The sequence below is a fragment of the Nanorana parkeri genome, unplaced genomic scaffold, assembly GCF_000935625.1.
Source record: "Nanorana parkeri isolate BGI_ZX_2015 unplaced genomic scaffold, ASM93562v1 scaffold53, whole genome shotgun sequence".
NCBI classification, from domain to species: Eukaryota; Metazoa; Chordata; class Amphibia; order Anura; family Dicroglossidae; genus Nanorana; species Nanorana parkeri.
Genome location: NW_017306321.1, coordinates 1,815,479 through 1,837,273, shown reverse-complemented (window position 1 = coordinate 1,837,273; position 21,795 = coordinate 1,815,479). Strand labels below are relative to the sequence as shown.

Sequence of the window (21,795 nt, the reverse complement as noted above, 5' to 3'; positions counted from 1 at the left end):
GCGTTCCTTAGATGCTGTTATTTAAGACTTATGTGAACAGGCTTTGGGATTGCGAAGATGGGCAAATACAGCATGCTTTTAAGAGAATTCCATTTGCATTTAAAGATTTAAGAATCTTCTGAGATCATTCACAATTCATTGACAGGTGCATTTGACAACAGTTGCATTAAGGAAGTACATCCTATGGGCATCTTCAGTAAGTAAGTTTACAGACTTGTAGCTGGATCTAGTTATTGGGAGTGGGAGAGAACTTATGGAAATTCAATATAGAAATACAGATTTATATTTATTTTTTGACCATAGATACCCTTAATGAATAATACATACAAGTATGCTGTTGTTCAGTATGTTTGTTTAGGGTGCCAATTAAGGGTGTTTCCTTTTGTCTTCACATTACTTTTGAAATACTGTACATATTGTAGTTTTAGCAGGAATTGATTGAGGATAGTGGGGGACCTTTGCCAACCAGCTCTGTAGAATTCCCCTTTGGAAATCTGGTGTTCCTCTTTGGTGTCCCTCCTTGGAAATCTGTGTGACGATAATGGGGTTTGAGTCTGATAATATTAAATATAGCATTCTCTTGTCCTCCAGTTCAGAGCAAATGGAGGCCTTCATTTACCGTAGTCATTTGCAGGTCACTTCACATTCCACAGAACAGAGATCTGCTTATCTGGCTGTGATTTTTATTGCCCCAGCACTAGTGAGAGTCCCAAATCACCTCTAACCTTTTATAGCTGTCCCTAATTAAAGGCATGTCACCCGGCACTCATCTATTACCAGTAGACAAGTTGATATAAACACCAGCAGGTCTGGTAGAGGTAATGACCCAGATGACCCCGCATTCACCCACAAGTGGTAAACCAGAGTTACAATATCAGCTCCATTTCATAATTTACAATTGGCCGGTGATAGTGTAATATAAAGGTTCGTCCTTCCTGCTTTTCCTCCCAGCCCTGCCCTAGGGGCTGGCTCTGTGACACCCCCTAGAGGGCTAATACAAATATGATGTCTAGGAGACTAGAGTTGGCTCTTGTTTTGAAACATCAAGAAAGGAACTCCAGCCACATCATGAAGTCTTAACATTGCAGAAGAGTTCCCCTTTCATCTGTAGACATCATCTGCTGAAAACTTGCTTGAAGAAGAGCCCTTCAGACTTCTCTTTTGCTTATTAAACTCTGAACTCTGCAGAACTCCTAAAACCAGGACTGTTTAGTATTCATCTTTTATTTTACTGTTGTATATATACAGTATTTTGTCTCTTTTTATTAATATATTTTCTGTATATTTTTTGCACTGTTTCTTTTATTAAAGGACGATCTTAAAAATCGTTAAGCTTATCTCTACGCTCTAAATACGAACTTAAAGTATCCTTGCCTGTGTGAAGAGCGCTACTGTATAGCGAATCCTGTCATATTCCTGTCTGAGAGGTATCATAGGCATTGTTTAAGTGTTTTAGATTGTCACAGCACTTGCTGGGCACAGTCTGTGTTTCCATTAAAAAACACATGGTGGCAGCGAACGTTTGTGGGTAAAGGGTTAACTGCGGAGTAACCAACGCTGGTGACAATCGCTCTCAGTCTGCTGGCCTAAGATTGTGTCCCACCAGCTGGGTAATCTCTGTGCAGGGTGAGGCTGAGAGTGGTATCGCCACATTCTTGTGACGGCACGCTCGGGTCAAAACTGTGTACAGTATTGTCACGTGTGAGTGACAAACAGCGGGTTTGGGCCGGGCGTACCTTACAATCTGGTGTTCCTCTTTGGAAATCTGGTGTTCCGCTTTGGTGTTCATCCTTGGAAATCTGGTGTTCCTCTTTGGTGTACCTCTTTGATGTTCCTCTTTGGAAATCTGGTGTTCTTCTTTGGAAATCTGTTGTTCTTCTTTGGTGTTGCTCTTTGGAAATTTGGTGTTCCTCTTTGGAAATCTGTTGTTCCTCTTTGGTGTTCATCCTTGGAAATTTGGTGTTCCTTCTTTGGAAATCTGATGTTCGTCTTTGGAAATCTCTGGTCAATCTTTTCTGCCAAGGCCAATTTCACTGCAGTAGGTAACCTGCCACACTCCTTACCAGAAACCCCTTAGAAGATGGGTGCTGAAGTGACTGCAGATGGCGCCACACAGATAAGAAGAGTAGTACTGAGCCTGATGAAGGGGACCCTGCGTGGGCCTGAAACCTTGCTCTATCTGTGACAATATGCGTCAATAAAGATGTTCGTTTGGACACATGCCTATGGTGTGCTGGTGGCATCTTGTTCCTTAACTAATTACAGTGATCACAAATGTAAACATTTTTCCAACTTTTTGGAAATGGAGAAACCTGCTGGTAGTGTAATGGTTAAGGTGTGCATAGCCTTTAAAAGTCACACAGTGATCTCAAGACTTCCGTTATTAGTGGAAGAAAGGTCAGTGGCACTTTAAATAACATTAAAAGAAAATCCCCCATCATTGACAGAAAGTTGCATTCTAACCCCCCCTCCCCGCCTAACAATTATTGGTGGACAGTGGCATTTTAGAAGACTGTCAGAATGTTTATATTGCTAAAATAACAGTTTTTCTATTTATGAAAACAAGCAAGGATCTATAATGAAGGAGATTCCCAACTTATTTCCACAAATCAAAATAACTCGAGTTCGTTTATTTGCGCTAACTTGAAGACAAGATGAATAGAATTTTGTGCAAAAACATATATATTTATTAATTAAAGATTCAGTGCAGAATAATAATAAAAATATAATTGGTACAAAGAATATGGATCAGAAATGTCAATAATTTTGATAACACAGGTAATGTGTAAAATATAACCACAGGATATTATTTCAAAAAATATCAATGTAACCAATAAAATAACTTTTTAAATGCATTGTTTAGCTTATCTGTACAGTAGCTCATAGAATGTGGAAATGAAATGTTCAGAATTGACACGTGACTTCTCCCAGCAAACAGATCTTCACAAGCTAAACATTTTTATTGTTTTTTAAATTCATTTTTATTGACAGTTTTCAGAATACAAAATCCGAATAAGACAATACTAAAAGTACAGAACATAGTTATATAGATGCAAGTGTACAAAATTGTTGTGTACAACATTTTGATAACCCAGTATATATGATAAAGACAGCAATAGACGATAGAGAACAAACTACAGGTTAAATCCGAGGTAGGGAACATATTCTTATATACTGGTATTCTAATGTATTCTATACATTTACACAGAATCAATAGCCAAAATACAGTATAAAATAATGACAAGCTAAAAATGTTTACAGCGCATGGGCAAAATTTGTGACACCATGCACAGGACTGGCTGTAAGCCAAGACTATATTTAAGGTAATGACCAATTTCCACTAAATTATTTTTAAGTATACATCAGACTAAACCATTGACTAGAAACTGAAATCAGCTTCCTGGAGATTATACTGATTTGTGTATTTTTCTCCCAAGATTGAAACATAAAATTTATACTGCAGTTTAAAATTATCTCAATTCAGTCTGGATTCTACGAGGACTAAATGGTCTATTCAGATATAGATGTGGCTAGTCAATTGCCTAAAGAAAGATAGAAATTGATACTTTACCAAAAATTTCAAAATCAGCTGTGTCACAGTTCAGAAACAAGAGATGGTCAGGTTCTCTTTAGTTCAGTTCCCTTAGCCAGCCGTCATCATCTTCCAACCTTCACCCTTGGCATATATTTTCTTACTGCATTCTCTCTTTGTATCTCCCTCCAATCTCCTGCTCCAAACTTTTATCTCCAAGGAATGTGGGCGTGGTTTGGTCTTCCACCTAATTAATACGTCAGATGGGGCCTCCTTTTACTATGTACCTCATCCTCGCCATCACCTAAAGGGGGCACTGTTTGGCAGTATAAAAATGTTGGATTCGCCTATAATGTCAATATTATTCCTTAAAGATAACCTCTGACCTAAGCCTTGGACCAAACTATAAATATAGTAGGGAGGTCTATTCGGTGACATCACCTTTCAGAGTTATAGTCTCCTCATAGATATACTGTATAACTTTAAGAAAGCCTAAACCAAGGCAATTAAAAAACATTTTCTCAAATACCTTTAAAGTTAAGTAATTAGTTTCAAGACACAGTGGTTCTTCGCACATTAAAATAAAAATAAAAATACATTGGTATGTACAACCTAATTCTATGTACTTACAACACTAACCCACCATATCAATAATAATACAAATATGTTTCAAGGAGTACATCCCAACAATATATAATTAATATAGGTTGAATATGATAAATGTACATGTATATAACAAATCACTTAAAATTATTTAATTAAGTAGGCATATAGATGCTTCATATGATATAATAGTACAATAAAATGATTGCTAATATAATCACTGCAATGAATAGTAATGTTTCATCAGGCAACTTTTAAATGAGCCCCTTTTTCTAGTAATGAGAGAGAGAAAGAAAAAAAAATTAAACATTCCGATGTCTTGTCCATTTAAGTTAAGACATGAAGGTCATCAATCTCATTATAACACAGCCTGGCACCATAGTCAGTCCTTATCTTATGCGTGTTGTCTGGGACCCCCACAATTTATGGCCTGGGAATGTTTGTGCTAAGACTCTTCTGTGGGAATCTTCAACCAGGAAGAATGAACTTGCATTCACCTTCTAACAGACATACAAAATGGCTTCCATGATGCCCATATAACAATATGTATAATAATATGTATAGGCCTTTTAATTGATTCCTTTCTGCCCAATAGTTCTGACAACACCACTAATGATTGTGGGATTGAGGTGTCCACTTTCCAAAGTGTCATATACTGTCCAGGGGTACACAGACAACAGGTTGAGGACCAGCAGCCCCAGGTATATGGTTTAATAACTTGGCTACAATACAATAAAACAGGAAATATACAAGTTATATAATGCTGTGTATAGTACTCAGTGGGAGTCAAAGTCAAACAATCTCTGATTTAGTGCCTTACAACTTCTCCCCGACACTCCCTCAACACTGGCATATACACTGAGATATTTCCATGACGCTACGGGGGGTCTACCTGTGTCAGCTCGTGAAACATGATCTCCCATCTAAACTTTCATATCAAATCTGTAAAAGGTCAAATATGCTTTTGTTAATCAGAATGCAAACAACAAGGAAGCACTGAAGAAGACAATGGTGGATCACAGATGTACAGGGCAGTGGCTGAACTGCCCTGTATACAAATCACAGCTCTACTCACCTGTGAGACAGGGATTAGAGTTAAATGAATACATACAGAAGTGTGTTAAATGTCTAAAATGTGCTTGACATGCAGGAGCCTTTATCTGACATGCAGGAACCCTCACCTGCCATGCAGGAGCCCATACCTGACATGCAGGAGCCCATACCTGACATGCAGGAGCCCATACCTGACATGCAGGAGCCCTCATCTCACATGCAGGAGCCCATACCTGACATGCAGGAGCCTTCACCTGACATGCAGGAGCCCATCTCTGAAATTTAGGAGCTCATACCTGACATGCAGGAGCGTTCACCTGACATACAGGAGTCTTCATCTCACACGCAGGAGCTCGTACCTGACATGTAGGAGCCCTCTATAATCTAAAATAACTTGCGCTAATGGAATTAATAAAAGTGAGTAGAAAGGGTTACAATTTAAAATTAATATTAATATGACCATAAGGTTAAAAATCCATAAAAAATTCTAAGACCACAGGGTAGGGGGAAAAAGCTGCTGAACTCAGGCTAAAAGCCTCCAGAATTATAATGTAACGAAATGTACAGCGCTAAATGCCCTTCAGGAAGTTCAATAACGATAAGAATCAGAGTGATGTCACCTCTGTGTCAAGCAATCATGAAAAAGTGTGTGTATATAATAAATAATTGTGTAACAAGTTATAAATTGTGTCAACAGTTGTCATAAAAACGTGTCATAAATTATCTTATTATATAAATAAATAAATAGAAATCTACAAAAACCATGTGTCATATATGTGGAAAATAAAAATTATCTCATTAGAAACCAGTCTGTGTTGTTTTCTTCCGAAAGTGAGTTTATATTATATTTTTGCTTATATTTGAGCTTATATTTTTGTTTATATATTATTTTGCTCATTTTTTTTGCACATTCCCACTCTCCCTTATGGCCGAATACAACTAGCTTTCACTATTTCGTTTAGACGGAACCTCGGAGTTGTAGATTTTAAGAGATACACACAAGAGCCAATCACTCACTAGAATTTGTATTAAAATCACTTTTTATATTTTTATTTTTTTTATTATTTCACAGACATCACTCACCTTATCCTTCACTTTATATTCACTTCACATATTTGCAGAATCATTTTTCACATTGGATTAATCACCACGGAACCATACTGTGACTATTTTCACTACTCACAGTAAAACCAAATAGATTCACTTACCAAGCGCAACATACCCACTTCTCTTTAAAGCACTTAAACACACATTGTTGCGGCTAGTGTTTTAAATCCGACTCCTAGCGCAAACTAAGTTGTTTTGAACATTTCCACAATCTGACAGCTTTTGTTCATGGAAATGTAACCAAATAATAATTAATACATAACATAATGTTTACCTATAAGTGATGATGATATGATATGAAGCAGGAGCCCTCACCTGACATGCAAGAGCCCTCACCTGATATAATATCAGTCTGTATTTGTTCCAACATTTCTACAAACTATCAGCTTGTGTTCATGGAAATGTAACCATATAATAATGGATGCATAGCATAATGTTAACCTATACGTTATAATGATTAACATCCAGGTGATAGAGGGAAATCAATGATGGATACATAAAACAGTAACATCATTCATACCCAACCTGACCAATATGACCTGTGATTGTTTTATTACAAAGCGGCATTTCATGGCGATGATGAGATCCATGACAACCGTGTTTGATGCATGTCCTTTTTTCATTTATTGTTTTATAAAATGGTTAAAGGTATGTTCCACCTTTTGCAAAAAAATGAATAAAGCCACGTACATTGACGGGTGAAAAAATTTGCATTTCTGTTTTTTTTTGCATTGGAGCCAAGAACACATTGCGACCCTGATCAGTGGATGGTGGGTGCAATGCACGGGCTCCTGCAGACTATTGCCCCAGCCCTAGGTCTGTACGGAGGTACGGACCTTCAGTAATGGGGCTTGAGGAACAATCAATGGACTACAAGTGCATTGAGGTTGCCACTCTTGTGCTCCATTGAGACCTATGAGTCCCTCTGCCACGGTGGTCTCCATTTACAGTTTCATTATTAGTGACAATTAGATCTAAGATGGCATTTTTTCTGGTAGGAGTCTGTGAATGAATGATGTGGCTGTGTGAGAGAAGCAGACATCCCAATTCTCCTGGACGTTCCAGGAGCCTCCTGCTATTAGATATCGGCTCCTAGATGCCAGCAAGAGAAACATTTTATCCCGGAAAGGTTTACTCCGCTATATCTAGCAGAGTAAACCTTTTGGGACCCCCTGCTATCTGCTGTCACCTGCTGTTTTTTATTTGTATTCTGACGGTGGCCGCCGTCAGAATTAAAAGAAAAAAACAAAACAAGGGGGTGCAGGGGGTGCGGCCCACTCCAGGTGACACCATCAGAGGGGGTGACACCAAAATCACTGAAAGTCATTTTGGTGTCACCCCCTCTGGAAAGTCAGGCACTCAGTCATGGACCGAGAGCCCAACAGCGGCATACTGACAGCATACCTTATCCTGCCGTATTAACGTCATCTTCTCTCTTTGCCGGTGCCCATCACCAAGATGGCCACCGGCAGTGAAGTGCCTGTTACGTGTATACGTAATATCGTGCGCACCAGGCCTGGTGACACCCATGTGTCAGACTGCATTGCAAATAAGGAATACGCCATTTTTTAAACTATATGTTGGTGTTTAACAGTAATAAGCTTCCCAATCAACAAGGCTCCTGCCCCCTGAGCAGCAGTGTTGATTGGAGTACTAGCGAGGGGGCATGCCAGGCCTCTGCACTCCTAAAAGGAGGCCTCAGGTTGTAACTTGCATCCCCTTTGCACTATGTTACTGTTACACATGCTAACGTGTTCATGAAATAGAATGGATTATGTTTAATTTAATCTAGATAGAAAAGGACTTGGCAAGGTTTTCCATTCTCAATCATTATAGAGCACACCTATTCTACAAATATGCTTTTGGTATCAGACCAGATGTTATCGTTCTTCTATCATACTCACTAAGGCTGCTCTCTGTAAATTAAAGCTCCACACGGGACAAAACGTTTTTCTAGTTCTAGACACAGCATGTGTCTTTCTTCTGGAGATTTCTTCTCACTTCCTGTCTTTTTAATGGGTGTCAGCAAGTGCACCCTGACAGAATGTTAGTTTTCTTCTACTTGTGCTGCAAAACATAACACTAGCTGTAGACCAGCGGTAACTGTGATCTTTAATAACAATCTATAGAGGAAAATAATGTTCTTTCTCAATCGTTCATTAGGGGACACAGGGGATTCAGAGACAATTGGGTTATACTGCCACCTTCAGGAGAAATTAACACTAGCAACCAAACAAAATTTGTAAAAACCCCTCCCACTCCATCCATGCCTCTTTTTTTTTTGCTGGTTTTCTCATTTAATTCAATTTGTTGTCAAGAGCTCTTTTCTGCAATCAAGATTCTTTGTTACTGTGAACCAAAAAGAGCTCATAGATGGTGTTTTTTGGATCGACTTATCCCTGACCCAGCCTAGGGAGCCATACCTGGACCTGGGGCTCACCTGAAACGTGACCCTTTGGTCACTGAGCTCTGCTTGGCCGCATTCCAGGTCACCTAGTGTAGTGTGTAAGTGGGCTGCAGAGCGTTTTAGAGGTCCAGGATCATGCTACACCCACTGGTGGGGCCTGTCCCTAACCACCAATTAAGGAGAATTCCTGTGAGGGGTTTGCCTCCTGGGTCCTGCTGGCTCCTACATTGCTGCACTGGTGGCTGCAGGGCACCTTGCTGATCTCTGCTGTGATAAATCGGGGCTTTTCCCCTCTTGGAGGTATAGTGTGTGCTGGGCTGGTTATCTCCGCTGCCGTTAACGAGCTTTGACCAGTGTGGTCACTAGCTTTGGCGGGTGCAGGTTGCTCCTACAACATTCAAATTATGTTGAATGCGCCTGCACAACCTTCTCCATTGTGGCAGCTACTGTGCATGCATGAGCCCACACACTGCCTCTCCTGCCTTCTACTGTCGCTGGAGGAAGCTTGTCTCCCCTTCAACATACTGGAACCCAATTCTAGTCTAGACCAGAAGAGTGATCTGGTTATCCTCACTATTCACTGGACAGGTGGGTGTGGTTCTTGGACCTCATCAGACTCCTGGCGGAATCTTTATGGATCTCTGCTGTGGTAAGTCTGGACTTTTCTCCTCTTGGAGCTATAGTGTGTGTTGGGTTGGTTATCTCCACTGGCATTAAAGTCTGGGCCTTGACCGGCATTTGCGGACGCAGGTTCCCCCTACTAGAATTGAAATGTGTTGCATGCGCTCTTCTAGTGTGTCTGCACAGCCTCCTACATTGTGACAGCTACTGCACATGCAACGCACTGCTATGTACTGCAGTGCACCACTGCCACCATCCTCTCCTGGAACTGAGCATCAGGTTCCTTCCATCTGCCTACAGTGCCTACAGACTGCCACACGCCTCTCCCTGCTTCTGTAGTTGTTCTCTGCATATGCACACATAGGAGACCCATTCTACATATCAGGCATGTAATATCGGCAAGCTCAACAACACAGTAGTGCTGGGCTACAATTAAAAGTTCCAATTATTGGAGGACAGGGGGATCATTGAGGATGGATCCTGGATCCCTAGACATATATTTGTAAGGAAGTAGTGTCCAGGAGTTACAAGCTTGAATTTCAAGTTCTGCCTCCCCACAGAGGCTTGGAGGCCTCCGTGCTTCTCTAGCACATCTCCTTTCTCAGGAAATCAGCCATGGTCACGGAACAAGAAAGGTTTCAGGTTTCTATTACAACCTTTTTTAGTGTCCCCAAAGCAAAGGGGGCATTTGCCCCATCCAGTGCTTGCTCTGCTTCGGTTCCATAGCGGGATACCTGGACACCTAAGGGAACAGTTGGGCCAAACTTTATCTGCCAACATACATCGTACTGTGCAGACTCTACAAAGGTTTGGTTTGGTTCTGAACCTGCAGAAATTCAGCAATAGAACTGACTCATGCATGGAGTATCTGAGTCTCCTGGATACTGCTCAGTCAAGATTCTTTATCTATAGGACTCCTGACCCTCTGCTCTCAGGTTCGGACTCTGCAGTCCAGGAGCCGTTCAGCCCTCTGATTTTGAGATTTCTGAGCTCGTGGTTGCCCCCTTTGAGGGAGTCCTGTATGTCCAATTGCACTTTCTGGCAGGTTCTTTAGACAATCACATGCATCTGCTGTCCAGCACCAGGCTTTCCCTGGGCTGGTGGCTCACAATTCTGGCCCTGGAGTTAGGGATGAACCGCATGATGGATGTCAGCCTGATAGGCTGTGGAGGAGTCCTGGACATCCAGGGGAGTTGGTCGCTGGAGGAAGCTGGCCTTCCTATCGATTCCATCACATACTGGAAGAGCAATTCGGTTATCCTTTCAATGCTGGATGTCTCGGCTGTAGGGTCACTCGACCAGTATTCGGTAGGACAATGCCACAGCAGTGCCATACCTCAACCATCATGGAGGAACCAGAAGTCTCGCAGGTCAAAAAGAGGCCAATCAGAACTTCACTTTCTCAGTCATCAATGTCTGGACTTCGGAGAATGGTCTAATCAACTGGAGGTGTTTCAAGACCTCTGTCGCAGGTGAGGAACACCTGACATGGACCTCCTGGTTTCCAGATTCAGGAAAAAACTGAGCAGATTTGTCTCCATGTTCTCCATGTTCAGAGACCTTCTAACCCTAGCAGTGGAAGTCATGGGGACTCCATGACATCAGTTGAACCTATTTTACATAATTTCCCCTCTGAAGTGCCTTCCTCATTTGCTTTGCAGAATGGAAATGGTGGACATTCCGATGATGCTCATTGCACTGGACAGACCCAGGCAGATGTGGTACTCTGACCTTGTCATGGCTCATGGTGGACTTTCTATGGTCTCTCCCCGATCACCCAAAATTACCCTGCCTCAGTCTCCAACAAGGTCTTCAGTCACCCCTAAAAGGCATACTCCACATGGTGCGGGGCAATGAAGTCCCATCTCAGGAAGTACTCAATGGGACGTATCCTGGTCTTTCTCCAGTCAGGCCTGGATCAATAATTGGCCTTCAGTACCATCAAGGGTCAGATCTCGGCCCTTGAAATCCTTTTTTCAAAGGTTGCTTGCCTTGTTTTTTCACCTGTAAAATCCTCCTCCGAGTAGATCTAGAAACCTTGAGACTGGTGCTGGGTGCCGCCATCTTGAATTAGATGTCAGCAGCCCCAACAGACTCACGGGACGCTCCTCCTCCCCTGGCTGCCACATATAAGTAGAGATGAGCTCTGAACAAGGAAGTTCCATGGACATTCCCTGCTCGGCAGCTGCATGTAAACAAAGGGGCGGGATGCTTGTGCTGATCTAATTTACCTTATATGGCCATATAGCTTTATTAGGTTAATAGTATTTACATATAAGGTCGATTATGTCACTACTTCCCGCCCCTTTGCATATGTCAAGCCAATTGAGCAGCACGGACAGAGTCCCCTTCTGGGTTCTGAGCTCAGGATCGGACTGGGTTCCTGAGCTCATCCCTATTTTACGGTTACATAGAAAGGGGAGGGGCAGAGGAGCTGTGCCAGCAAGGAGAATAATTAGACATTCCCAAAGGAGGAGAGGACTACCATGTGGCAGGAAGGAGGGGGGGCCCTGGTTGTGCTGGGTAATTAATTCTTCCCAGAGTGGATGAAGTCTGCAAAGGGTGAGCTGGGGAACAATGAGGGGAATTTATCAATACTGGAGTAGACAGAATCTGGAACAGTTGCCCATGGCGACCAATCAGCTTCTCTCTTTAATTCTCAATGCTTAACTGAGCAAACTGAAAAGAGAAGCTGATTGGTTACTCTGGGCAACTGCTCCAGATTCTGTCTGCATCCGTGTTGATAAATACCCCCCAATGTAACTGATATCAGGACAGGCAGAGAGCACAGGAAGTTATCAGTGTAATGGATCTCTGGCAGGATCAACAGGTGTTTTTTTGGCACTTAAAGGTATATTTAAGAGATCAGAGACAAAATAAGAGAATTTCTGTTAGATTTTACATAACATTTAAGCCACAGGGGCAGGCAACCTCAGCAGCTGTGGTGAAACTACAAATCCCATAATGCATCTGCTTCTGTGAGTCATGCCTTTGGCTGGCAGAGTCTTGCAATGCCTTATGGGACATGTAGTCCCACAGCAGCTGGAGCGCTGAGGTCGCAGCTCGTTTTCCTGCATTAAAACAGCCACACTATGGAAGCAATGCCCCGCAGGTCTGATTTGTATTACAGCCAATGACACCCCATCTCTAATAACATCCCCCTATTACTACAGTCAGCTCTATCCTCTCATGAACTTCCCGAGAGGGGGCGTGCCCACCAATCCATGAATAAGCATGAGACAGCTCTAGCGGCTGGAATAAACCATTCTTCCCTGCAGGGGAGCACAGCAAAACCCAGCCTGTATTTGGATAAAAACGAACTTTTGCTTTAACTTTAGAGAACAGAAGTCCTCAATTAGTATATCGCCTGCAACTTTCGTTAGTGTGTAAAAAAAATGTAAACAATATAAAATATAATAACCCCCCCCATGGCATGAAATGGGCTAGTCTTAAAGTTAATCAACTTGCCAGGTTGCCCGGTGGGTACAGTGACAGCCTGCGGGAGACAGCTATGGCAGGTGAGTGTAGGGGGGGAAGGGGGCTTCCGGGAGGGGGGCAGGGGGTGGGGGGTATGATGGCAGGGACATTGCACTGTGTATGCATGGCTGACAGATCCAGATCCATGATTGCCATACACAGAACCATGATTGACAGATACAGAACCATGATTGACAGATACAGAACCATGATTGACATACAGAACCATGATTGACATACAAATAACCATGATTGACATACACAGAACCATGATTGACATACAGAACCATGATTAACAGATACAGAACCATGATTGACACATACAGATCCATAAATGTCATACAGAACCATGAATGACATACAGAACCATGGCTCGCATTTACTGGGAAGGTTAGTGCTGGGGTTAAAGAAAGGGTTAGGGTTGCCACCTGTCCGGTTTTCAACCGGACAGTACGGTTTTTGCATCTTGTGTCCGGTTTTCCGGCCACCGTAGCCCCGTACACGAGATGTCACAAGTTCAGACAGGGGCAGCCCCTGGGTCCTAGAGAGGAATGCGTGAAGGAGGACCTTCTGCTGTGCTGTGTGAGCACAATCCCGGCAGTCAGAGCGTGCGGCTGTCTGTGTGGCTAAAGGTACGTGTTTTAAGGGGTTAATCCGGGCCGGTACTAGTGTGTTATACAGACAGTGCCCGATAGTCTCTGAACTGTCAGAGCGCTGTCTCCTTTGCTTAGTGTACTTTACCAAAAAATTGCCGCAAGGCGCTACAGTGTTCGGGTTTGGCTTGAAGAAAAGGTGGCAACCCTAGTTAGGGTTGCAGGAAAGGTTAGTGTTAGGGTTACAGGAAGGGTTAGTGTTGGGTATACAGGAAGGGGTTAGGGTTACAGGAAGGGTTAGGGTTGGGTGTACTGGTTAGTGTTAGGGTTACAGGAAGGGTTAGTGTTGGGTATACAGGAAGGGGTTAGCGTTAGGGTTACAGGAAGGGTTAGTGTTGGGTATACTGGAAGGGGTTAGGGTTACAGGAAGGGTTAGTGTTGGGTATACAGGAAGGGGTTAGTGTTAGGGTTACAGGAAGGGTTAGTGTTGGGTATACAGGAAGGGGTTAGTGTTAGGGTTACAGGAAGGGTTAGTGTTAGGGATCCCGGGAACATTCATTGAACATGTTACTTTTCTGCCTTCTGATCTGATGCACTAAGGTGCAGTATGGGATTTTGGTTATGGAGATGGTTAGCTTTAGGTATACATAGAGAGTTAGTGTTGGAGTTACAGGAATGATTAGTACAGGAATAGTTAGTGTTAGGGTTACAGGAAGATTTAGGGTTACAGGAAAGGGTTAGTTTTAGGACTACAGAAAGGGTTGGTTTTAGGATTACAGAAAGGGTTGGTGTTATGGGTACGGAAAGGGTTAGTTTTGGGCTTACAGGAATGGGTTGGTGTTAGGGTTAGGGGGGGAGGAGAGGGGGGTTAGTGTTTGGTTGTGCAGGGAGGGTTAGTGTTATAGTTACGAGGATTGTTAGGATTAGGAATATAGGTAGGGTTAGTTTTAGGGTTAGCGTTACCATGAGGGTTATTGTTGGGGGTACTGAAGGACAGGTTTTTTTGGTTACCGTGACAGGGTTACCATGACGGTTAGTTTTCTAGTTATAATGATGGTTCGTGTTAGGGTTATGTAGTAAGGTTTCGTGTTGTGGGAACAGAGACGGTACCACTCCAGCATTGGCAGGCGGGCGGCTGGGGGTCATTACATCTGAAGACGTGTGCATGTGATTGCCTCTGTTTTGCAGATAAAATGTTGGCTGCACATTTCGATCCTCCGGGAGGACCAGATAACCTCTGTGTTAAAGAAGTGATCAGACCTGTACCAAAGGAAGGGGAGGTTCTTATACAAGTCCATGCCAGTGCCCTGAACAGGGCAGATTTACTGCAGGTATGGTCAGGGTTATACTTCCAATGTCTCCATGGAGATATATGTATTCATGGTACACAACTTAGATCTGCCATCTGTGAAACATAAAAGCTTTATTGATTTTGCAGACGAGGGGACGTTATCCCCCACCCCCGGGAGCCAGTCTTATCCTGGGTCTGGAAGCAGTGGGCAAAGTGGTGGCACTCGGTCCAGGTGCTGATGGATGTTGGAAGATTGGAGATCGAGTGATGGCTCTTCTGGCTGGAGGAGGAAATGCTCAGTATGTGGCAGCACCTGCCAGTCAGCTCATGCCAATCCCCCCTGGCATGACCGATACCGATGCTGCCTCCATCCCTGAGGCCTGGCTCACCGCGTACCAACTCTTGCACTTTGTGGGTAAGTGATTCTCTTCTTTTTGGAGCTATAAAGGCATTCAAACATAATCTTTGTAGGCTATTGAACTTCAATGCCGTGTTTATTAAAGGGCGGTATTTTAGCTATACATCGGGCCCGTTGGCTGAGTCAGTCCCCGGCTTCTCAAATGTCTTGGATACCCCAACAACAACAGGACTGACCCTTTAAGAGAAAGTTGCTGTGGGGCCCACATGATGAAACTATGAACCTGTAGTAACAAAGTTTTCATTGCACAATATTTCCACACCAACAGAAACTTTGAAAATTATTTCTAGATGGGACGTCCTTTGGCAAACCTTTAGATCTGTGTCTAAGACTATGCGGTGTATTTATAAACAATTGAAATAGCCATTCGCCCTGCCAGATAGCATGTACATTTGTTCTGTGTAAACAAAGGCAAAAATGAATGTTATTAGCATTTTTTCTTTCCAGGTCAAATGTAATATCAGGTAAATACCTCATTACAGCCACCAGATGGAGCTGATGAGCTTTGGAAATAGGTATTTATGTCCTATGCTCCATCTGGTGGCCATTATGTAGTATATACTTGATATCACATTCGACCTAAAAAGGAAATCTGCTAATGGCATTCATTTTTGTCTTCATTACCACTGCAGGACTAATGTATTCTGACAGCAGTGGGAGTGCTGCTGTCACAATACCTGAAAAGTGATTGCAGCCGTTTGGCCAAGAATGTTCAGACTGGCTCCTTCATCAAAAGGCAGTTTTGTGCTTCTGTGAACCTACAATGCTCTTATGAACAGACCTTTGCCTTAAGTAACCATAAATATACCTCTTTTCGGAATTGCTGAGATAAATCGTTAACTAAACCTTACTGTTTGTTGTAATTCACTCAGTGCTGTTTGCATATTGTACCTGACCTTCAACCTTTCCCCTTCTCATCCTTCTTCCCTCCCCATCCCTCCCTGCCTTTTCCATCCTTCCTGAGGTGCTCAAATTACCTCATTAGATCAGTCCTTACTGTTTACACTGATCCTTGTACCTCTAATGATTGCACTGTATCCTGTTTGACTGATGTTATACTTGTAATGATATCCACTGACGATACCTCTCTGTGCCTTATTTGTTTGAGTACCTGTTATGTCTAAATGCTCTCAATACTTTCAATACAAATTCTTGAAACGAAAAGGCAGTTTTGTGAAACGGCTGGGGGGTGCTGACAGGGCCACACACCGCTCGAATCAGCGAGTCAGCAAGAAGTAGTGTATGGCCAGCATTAGTAATACATTGAAACTGGCTTCAGATGGGTTAACAGAGGTTTGTTTGTTTTTTAAAAGGTAATAGCAGACACCTTGTGGATCCTGTTCTTGCACTTTTATTTTTTAAAGCAAAAATGGCTGCCAGGTTCACTTTGGTTACAGACCAAGTCTGTTTCCCTGGTTGAATGCTCATTTGTCCAGCAGGGGGCAGGAAGGAGAGATGTATTGTGGGAGTTAGATGAATAAATCGCTTACAAGTGATCAGTAGGCACTAGAAGAAGAGGGAATTTGGAACAACATCAAATAAGCACCCTAAACCTGAATGGGTTATATTCTATGTAGTGATTGACATATATCACGATGATGATGGTGGTGGTGGTGGTGATGATAGTGGTGGTGGCTTATTACCTGCCTGTTCATGTTTCTCTGTTGTTTTTATATATAAAGGTAAGGTCCAGAAAGGGGAGACGGTGTTGATACACGCAGGTGCTAGCGGTGTGGGCACTGCCGCCATCCAGCTGTGCCGTTTGGCCGGTGTGCTTCCTATAGTGACAGCCGGTTCAGCTGAAAAACTTGAGTTTGCCAAGAAACTCGGAGCTGCTTCTGGATTCAACTACAGAGAAGAGGACTTTGGCGCTAAATGTCTGGAGACCACAAATAGTAAGTTCCGTGCAGCTCATTGACATACAGTAACACACATATAGGGGTTCATTTATAAACGTTCCACCCAACATATAGCCAGGAGGATGCCATTCAAACGGCACTGGCACCCCTAGATGGTGCTTAGGAGCATAGGAATTTCCTATACTCATCACCTAGGGGCACTACTTCTGTGCAAACGCCATCTGCCAGGCTATACGCTGGGCAGAACCTTTATAATTGAACCCCAGCACTAGCACCCCAAGATGGCGCTGACGAGTGTAAGAAGAACTCCTTGTGGTTCCTGTTCTTGTGGCATTTGAAATGGCTGCCAGGTTCACTTTGGTTACAGACCAAGTCTGTTTCCCTGGTTGATGACTTATCTGTCTAGTACAGGCAGGAAGGAGATGCCTGGTTGAGGTTAGATATAGGAATTTTTTATACTCATCAGCGTCATCTAGGGGTGATACTGCTGTGCGAACGGCATTCGCCTGGCTATACACTGGGCGGAACTTTTATAAATGAACCACTTAGTGAATAGAAAAAATAAACCAAAGACCTTCATTTAGGGAACTACTGTACAGGTAAGGGAACAATCCATACACCCAGATTAGATTAAGGCTTTTGTCTTCTGAACTGTGCTCACGTATACGGCAGCTGGAATCTGATTGGCTCACAAATGTCAAAGCCACGCTTCTCTTTTGATCTGGGTTACATTTTGGAATGGATTTGCTTTTGAACAGCAAAGATAAATGTTGCCCTTAGTATGCAATTTCCAATAGTTTTCCTTGGTCATGGAACTCTGGGAGTGATTGGTTTTTTTTTGGCACGGGCTGTCTGCACCTAGAGCCAATAAACATTTTGCAGCCTTGTTTAAAGTGAAAAAAATCGTCTACATGAAAGCACACCCTGAACCTCAAACTTCCCCTAGCTAATCATCTAAAACCTAAAACTAGTCATTTACATCTATAGCCAACACTCAGAACCCCAGGTAGAACCCCTGTCATATTTGTATTGCTATTGGTGTCTCTGCTGGGAAAATTTGCCCTTTTCTATTTGTCATGGTGACCATTCTCACTGAGAGAGAAAGTGATAGGAAATCCAAAATGTTACAGTGGTCAGCAGAACAATAGGTGAGGTGACATTTTCCAATGGGGACACGGGCTCCAGTGACAACTGTTTAAGATGGGAATTCCCCAGGAAGTGATATAATCTCTAGGCACTTACCTCTCTCCTCTCCTATACTTACCTGATGCCCTCTTCCCTAGCAGCCGGAACTTACCTCTCTCCCCTCCGCTCTGGCTTGTGGACTGTTCCTCGGCACCCTCATGTATAATCCAGAGCTGTGGGGCCCTGCATTGTACGTCATGATGTCAGCGATCCTCAGAACACCGGAGTTTATGGGAGAAGAGGCTGTGGGTGCCGGTCCTTTAGGCTGGAGGAAACCTATGGGAGCAGGGATCAGTTACATAAAAGTCCTTTAGTCAGCTACCCAGACCTAAACAATGGATAACTTTTACATTATGTGGGGGGACAAGCTTCTGGGGTGTTCCCTTCTTCTCGGTGCAAGCAGTACTTGTACACAAAGGGGTGTCATTATAAAAAAATTTGCACAGCCATTCGTCCTGCGAAACTGCATGCCCATGCGTTCTGTGTGAATGGAGGCAAAAACTAATATTATTAGTATATTTTTTTCTTTGCAAGTTGAATGTAATATCAAGAAAATACCACAATATGGCCTCTAGATCAGTGGTTCTCAACCTTTCTAGGGCCAGGACCCCTTGGTAACATTTGCCAAGTTGTGGTGACCCCTCACGGTAAAATTTAGGGATGCAGCGACATCTGGCGGCGTGGCGAGAGAACTGACACGGCTGCGCTAGGAGAGGGCTGAGGAGGACTCTCACCTAGCACAGCAGAAATCACACAGCGACCCACAGGTTGAGAACCACTGTTCTACTTGCTTTTTGAAGCTGAAATACCCTTCCTAGAACAACAACAGCAGACTCCTGACATTACCTGCGTAGAGAGTAGAAAGCACAATCTTTTTGGTAGCTGCACTGTGGAGATAACCGCGTTATGACTGCCCAGGGCCGGATTTACTCTCCCTGCTGCCCCAAGGCCAGGTTCCGCAATGCACCTCTTCCCGCTAATCCCCCACCCCCCATCAATGGAGAATGGCAACAGGGTGACAGGGTTAGTTTTATTATTATTTTTTTTATTGTTTCTTTATTTTTATTTTTTTACTTTTTTATCACGTTTTTTATTTTTATTTATTTTTTACATTTTCAGCTTGTCGTTTACTTTTTTAAATAATTTTCTATCTTATTATTGTTTATTTTTTAGAATTATTTTTTAATATTATTTTATTTTGTACTTGGTGGCTGGTAGCCGCTTGGCTTCCCCTGGCAAATCGTCAGTCGACCCCTGACGGGGTCGCAACTCCCAGGTTGAAAACCGCTGCTCTAGATGGAGCTGAGAAGAATAGGAAATAAGTATTTATTTCCTATGCTTTTCAGTGTCATCTAGAGGTCATATTGTTGTATTTTCCTTATATAACATTTGACCTGGAAAGAAAATACACTAAAGGGGCCACATGAGAACCTGGGACTGTTGTGGAGGGCTGAATGCTGGGGGCGGGGAACACATTTGATGTCACTGGTTGCTTGGACCACTCAGCGGTCCTAGCAACCAGTGACTGCAGAGGAGGTGGACACCTGATGTCATTGGTTGCTAGGATGCCAACGGTAGAGGAGAGGGGGGGGGCCTTGTGCTGGGCTATGGCTTGCATTGGATGCACGGGCCTTGGAGGCTGCCGCATCCACTGTCCGCCAGCCATAACCGAGTACAGGTCATCGATCAGTCCATGTCTGGACCGAAAGCCAGACAGGGACAGCCGAAGGGCCGCAAGTAGCCCACGGACTTAAAAATGCTCAGGTCTGTACTACAAACATGAGTTTTACCCCCATTCACACAGAATAGATGTACAGACAGTTTTGCATGACAAATGGCTCTGCAATTGTTTTTATAAATACACCCCAAAGATTTATGCATCAGTACTGCTTGCACCAGGAAGAAGGGAACACCCCGAAAGCTTGTCCTGAAAATGTAACTGTCAGTGCCTATACAAAAAGTATCATAGATAGTAATCAACTATGTTGCTGCTAGAAGGGCAAACACTCTTGTCCCTTTATGTTGGCAGCATCCAATAAAGGTATTTCTGAGGGCCTTTGGGATTAGCGGTGCCATTCTGTACAGACTTGGTCAACATTCTGCAAGCCAGAGCCTAGTACACAAGTTATATCATTCATTATATTATCCGAGAAGTGCGGCAGATCTAACGCGGGGCTTGAGTCACTATGCACTTCATCACTGGGTTCCATTTGAACTGATCACACCTGACATCTATAATACCAGTTCACACAATACAGCCACTTTTACGTGCTCTGCGCTTTGTCCACTCCTTAAGGTTCTGGTAATTCGAGGACATGCGTTCTCTTCCTTCTTAGAATTCGCCTCGCTTGTTTCACAAATTAAAGTCTTTAGAGTGTTATTGTCAATTCTCCCGCACTGTTTGTTTTGGCTTCTTGCAGCCTGAGCAAACCTTGTGAGTCAGACCTCCGCCATGTTATTTTCAATTATCACAGGGAGTGCCAGTTATCATTAATACTCGGGTAAACACGCTGTATGGATATGGCAGGACAATTTGTTTGAACCTGTAGTTGAGATCTAACACAGAAGAGAAATTAGCAAATCTCCCTCTACGTTGTCTCATGTTCCCCATTCATTGCCACTGAACCTAGACACTCTACAGTATTCCTGCGCTGTACTCATCTGTTTCTAAAGTGAACCTGTCATGGTGAGGTATGTTGTAGTAGGCCTGTAACATACCACTGGCTGTGTCTATAATGTGATCCATGCACCATGGGGCTAGGTGCTATGACAAAAGTTTGACCCGTTTTTTGTTTTTTTCCCCCCAAGATCCAAACTTTAGACGGCTCTGTGAGGTCAAGACTTCTCTGCTATAAGATTTCTTTAAATCCCGATTCCAGCTTTAAAAACAATCTATTCCCCAGCACTTTTTAAAATTAAAAAAAGCATTTTTAGTTGCCCTACTTACCTCCTCTTCAGCATTGTTCTATGCAGACTCAGTGAACTGTGGTCCAACATCACTTCTTTTGCAGGCTGAATGACGCCAAGTTCAGTTTATTCCAGCTCCAGAAAGCCAGTGCAGGCTGTCCAATGGTCAGGGGGGACCCGGAAGTACCAGCAGAGGAGATGGTGGTGGTTTGGGAGGGAGCAGCAGCTAACTGCTTAGATCAGTCAGTGCTGGAGGAAGGCAAGTGTGGAAGTGTGGTCAGTGCTGGAGGAAGGCAAGTGTGGTCAGTGCTGGAGGAAGGCAGATGTGGAAGTGTGGTCAGTGCTGGAGGAAGGCAGATGTGGAAGTGTGGTCAGTGCTGGAGGAAGGCAAGTGTGGTCAGTGCTGGAGGAAGGCAGACGTGGAAGTGTGGTCAGTGCTGGAGGAAGGCAAGTGCGGAAGTGTGGTCAGTGCTGGAGGAAGGCAAATGTGGAAGTGTGGTCAGTGCTGGAGGAAGGCAAGTGTGGAAGTGTGGTTAGTGCTGGAGGAAGGCAAGTGTGGTCAGTGCTGGAGGAAGGCAAGTGTGGAAGTGTGGTCAGTGCTGGAGGAAGGCAAGTGTGGAAGTGTGGTTAGTGCTGGAGGAAGGCAAGTGTGGAAGTGTGGTCAGTGCTGGAGGAAGGCAAGTGTGGAAGTGTGGTCAGTGCTGGAGGAAGGCAAGTGTGGAAGTGTGGTCAGTGCTGGAGG

At 43.4% G+C, this 21,795-nt stretch overlaps 1 protein-coding gene across 1 annotated transcript in view; it reads left to right on the top strand.

The window, feature by feature from the left end:
* Nucleotides 1-12,810: 12,810 nt before the first annotated feature.
* Nucleotides 12,811-21,795, top strand: part of TP53I3 (tumor protein p53 inducible protein 3) — a 12,222-nt gene continuing 3,237 nt past the window's right edge. Inside the window, exons 1-4 of the mRNA XM_018575453.1 lie at nucleotides 12,811-12,841; nucleotides 14,582-14,724; nucleotides 14,832-15,099; nucleotides 16,785-16,997. Of these exons, the coding sequence (XP_018430955.1) occupies nucleotides 12,835-12,841; nucleotides 14,582-14,724; nucleotides 14,832-15,099; nucleotides 16,785-16,997 (631 nt within the window). The 5' untranslated portion in view covers nucleotides 12,811-12,834. The remainder of the gene's footprint in view (nucleotides 12,842-14,581; nucleotides 14,725-14,831; nucleotides 15,100-16,784; nucleotides 16,998-21,795) is intronic.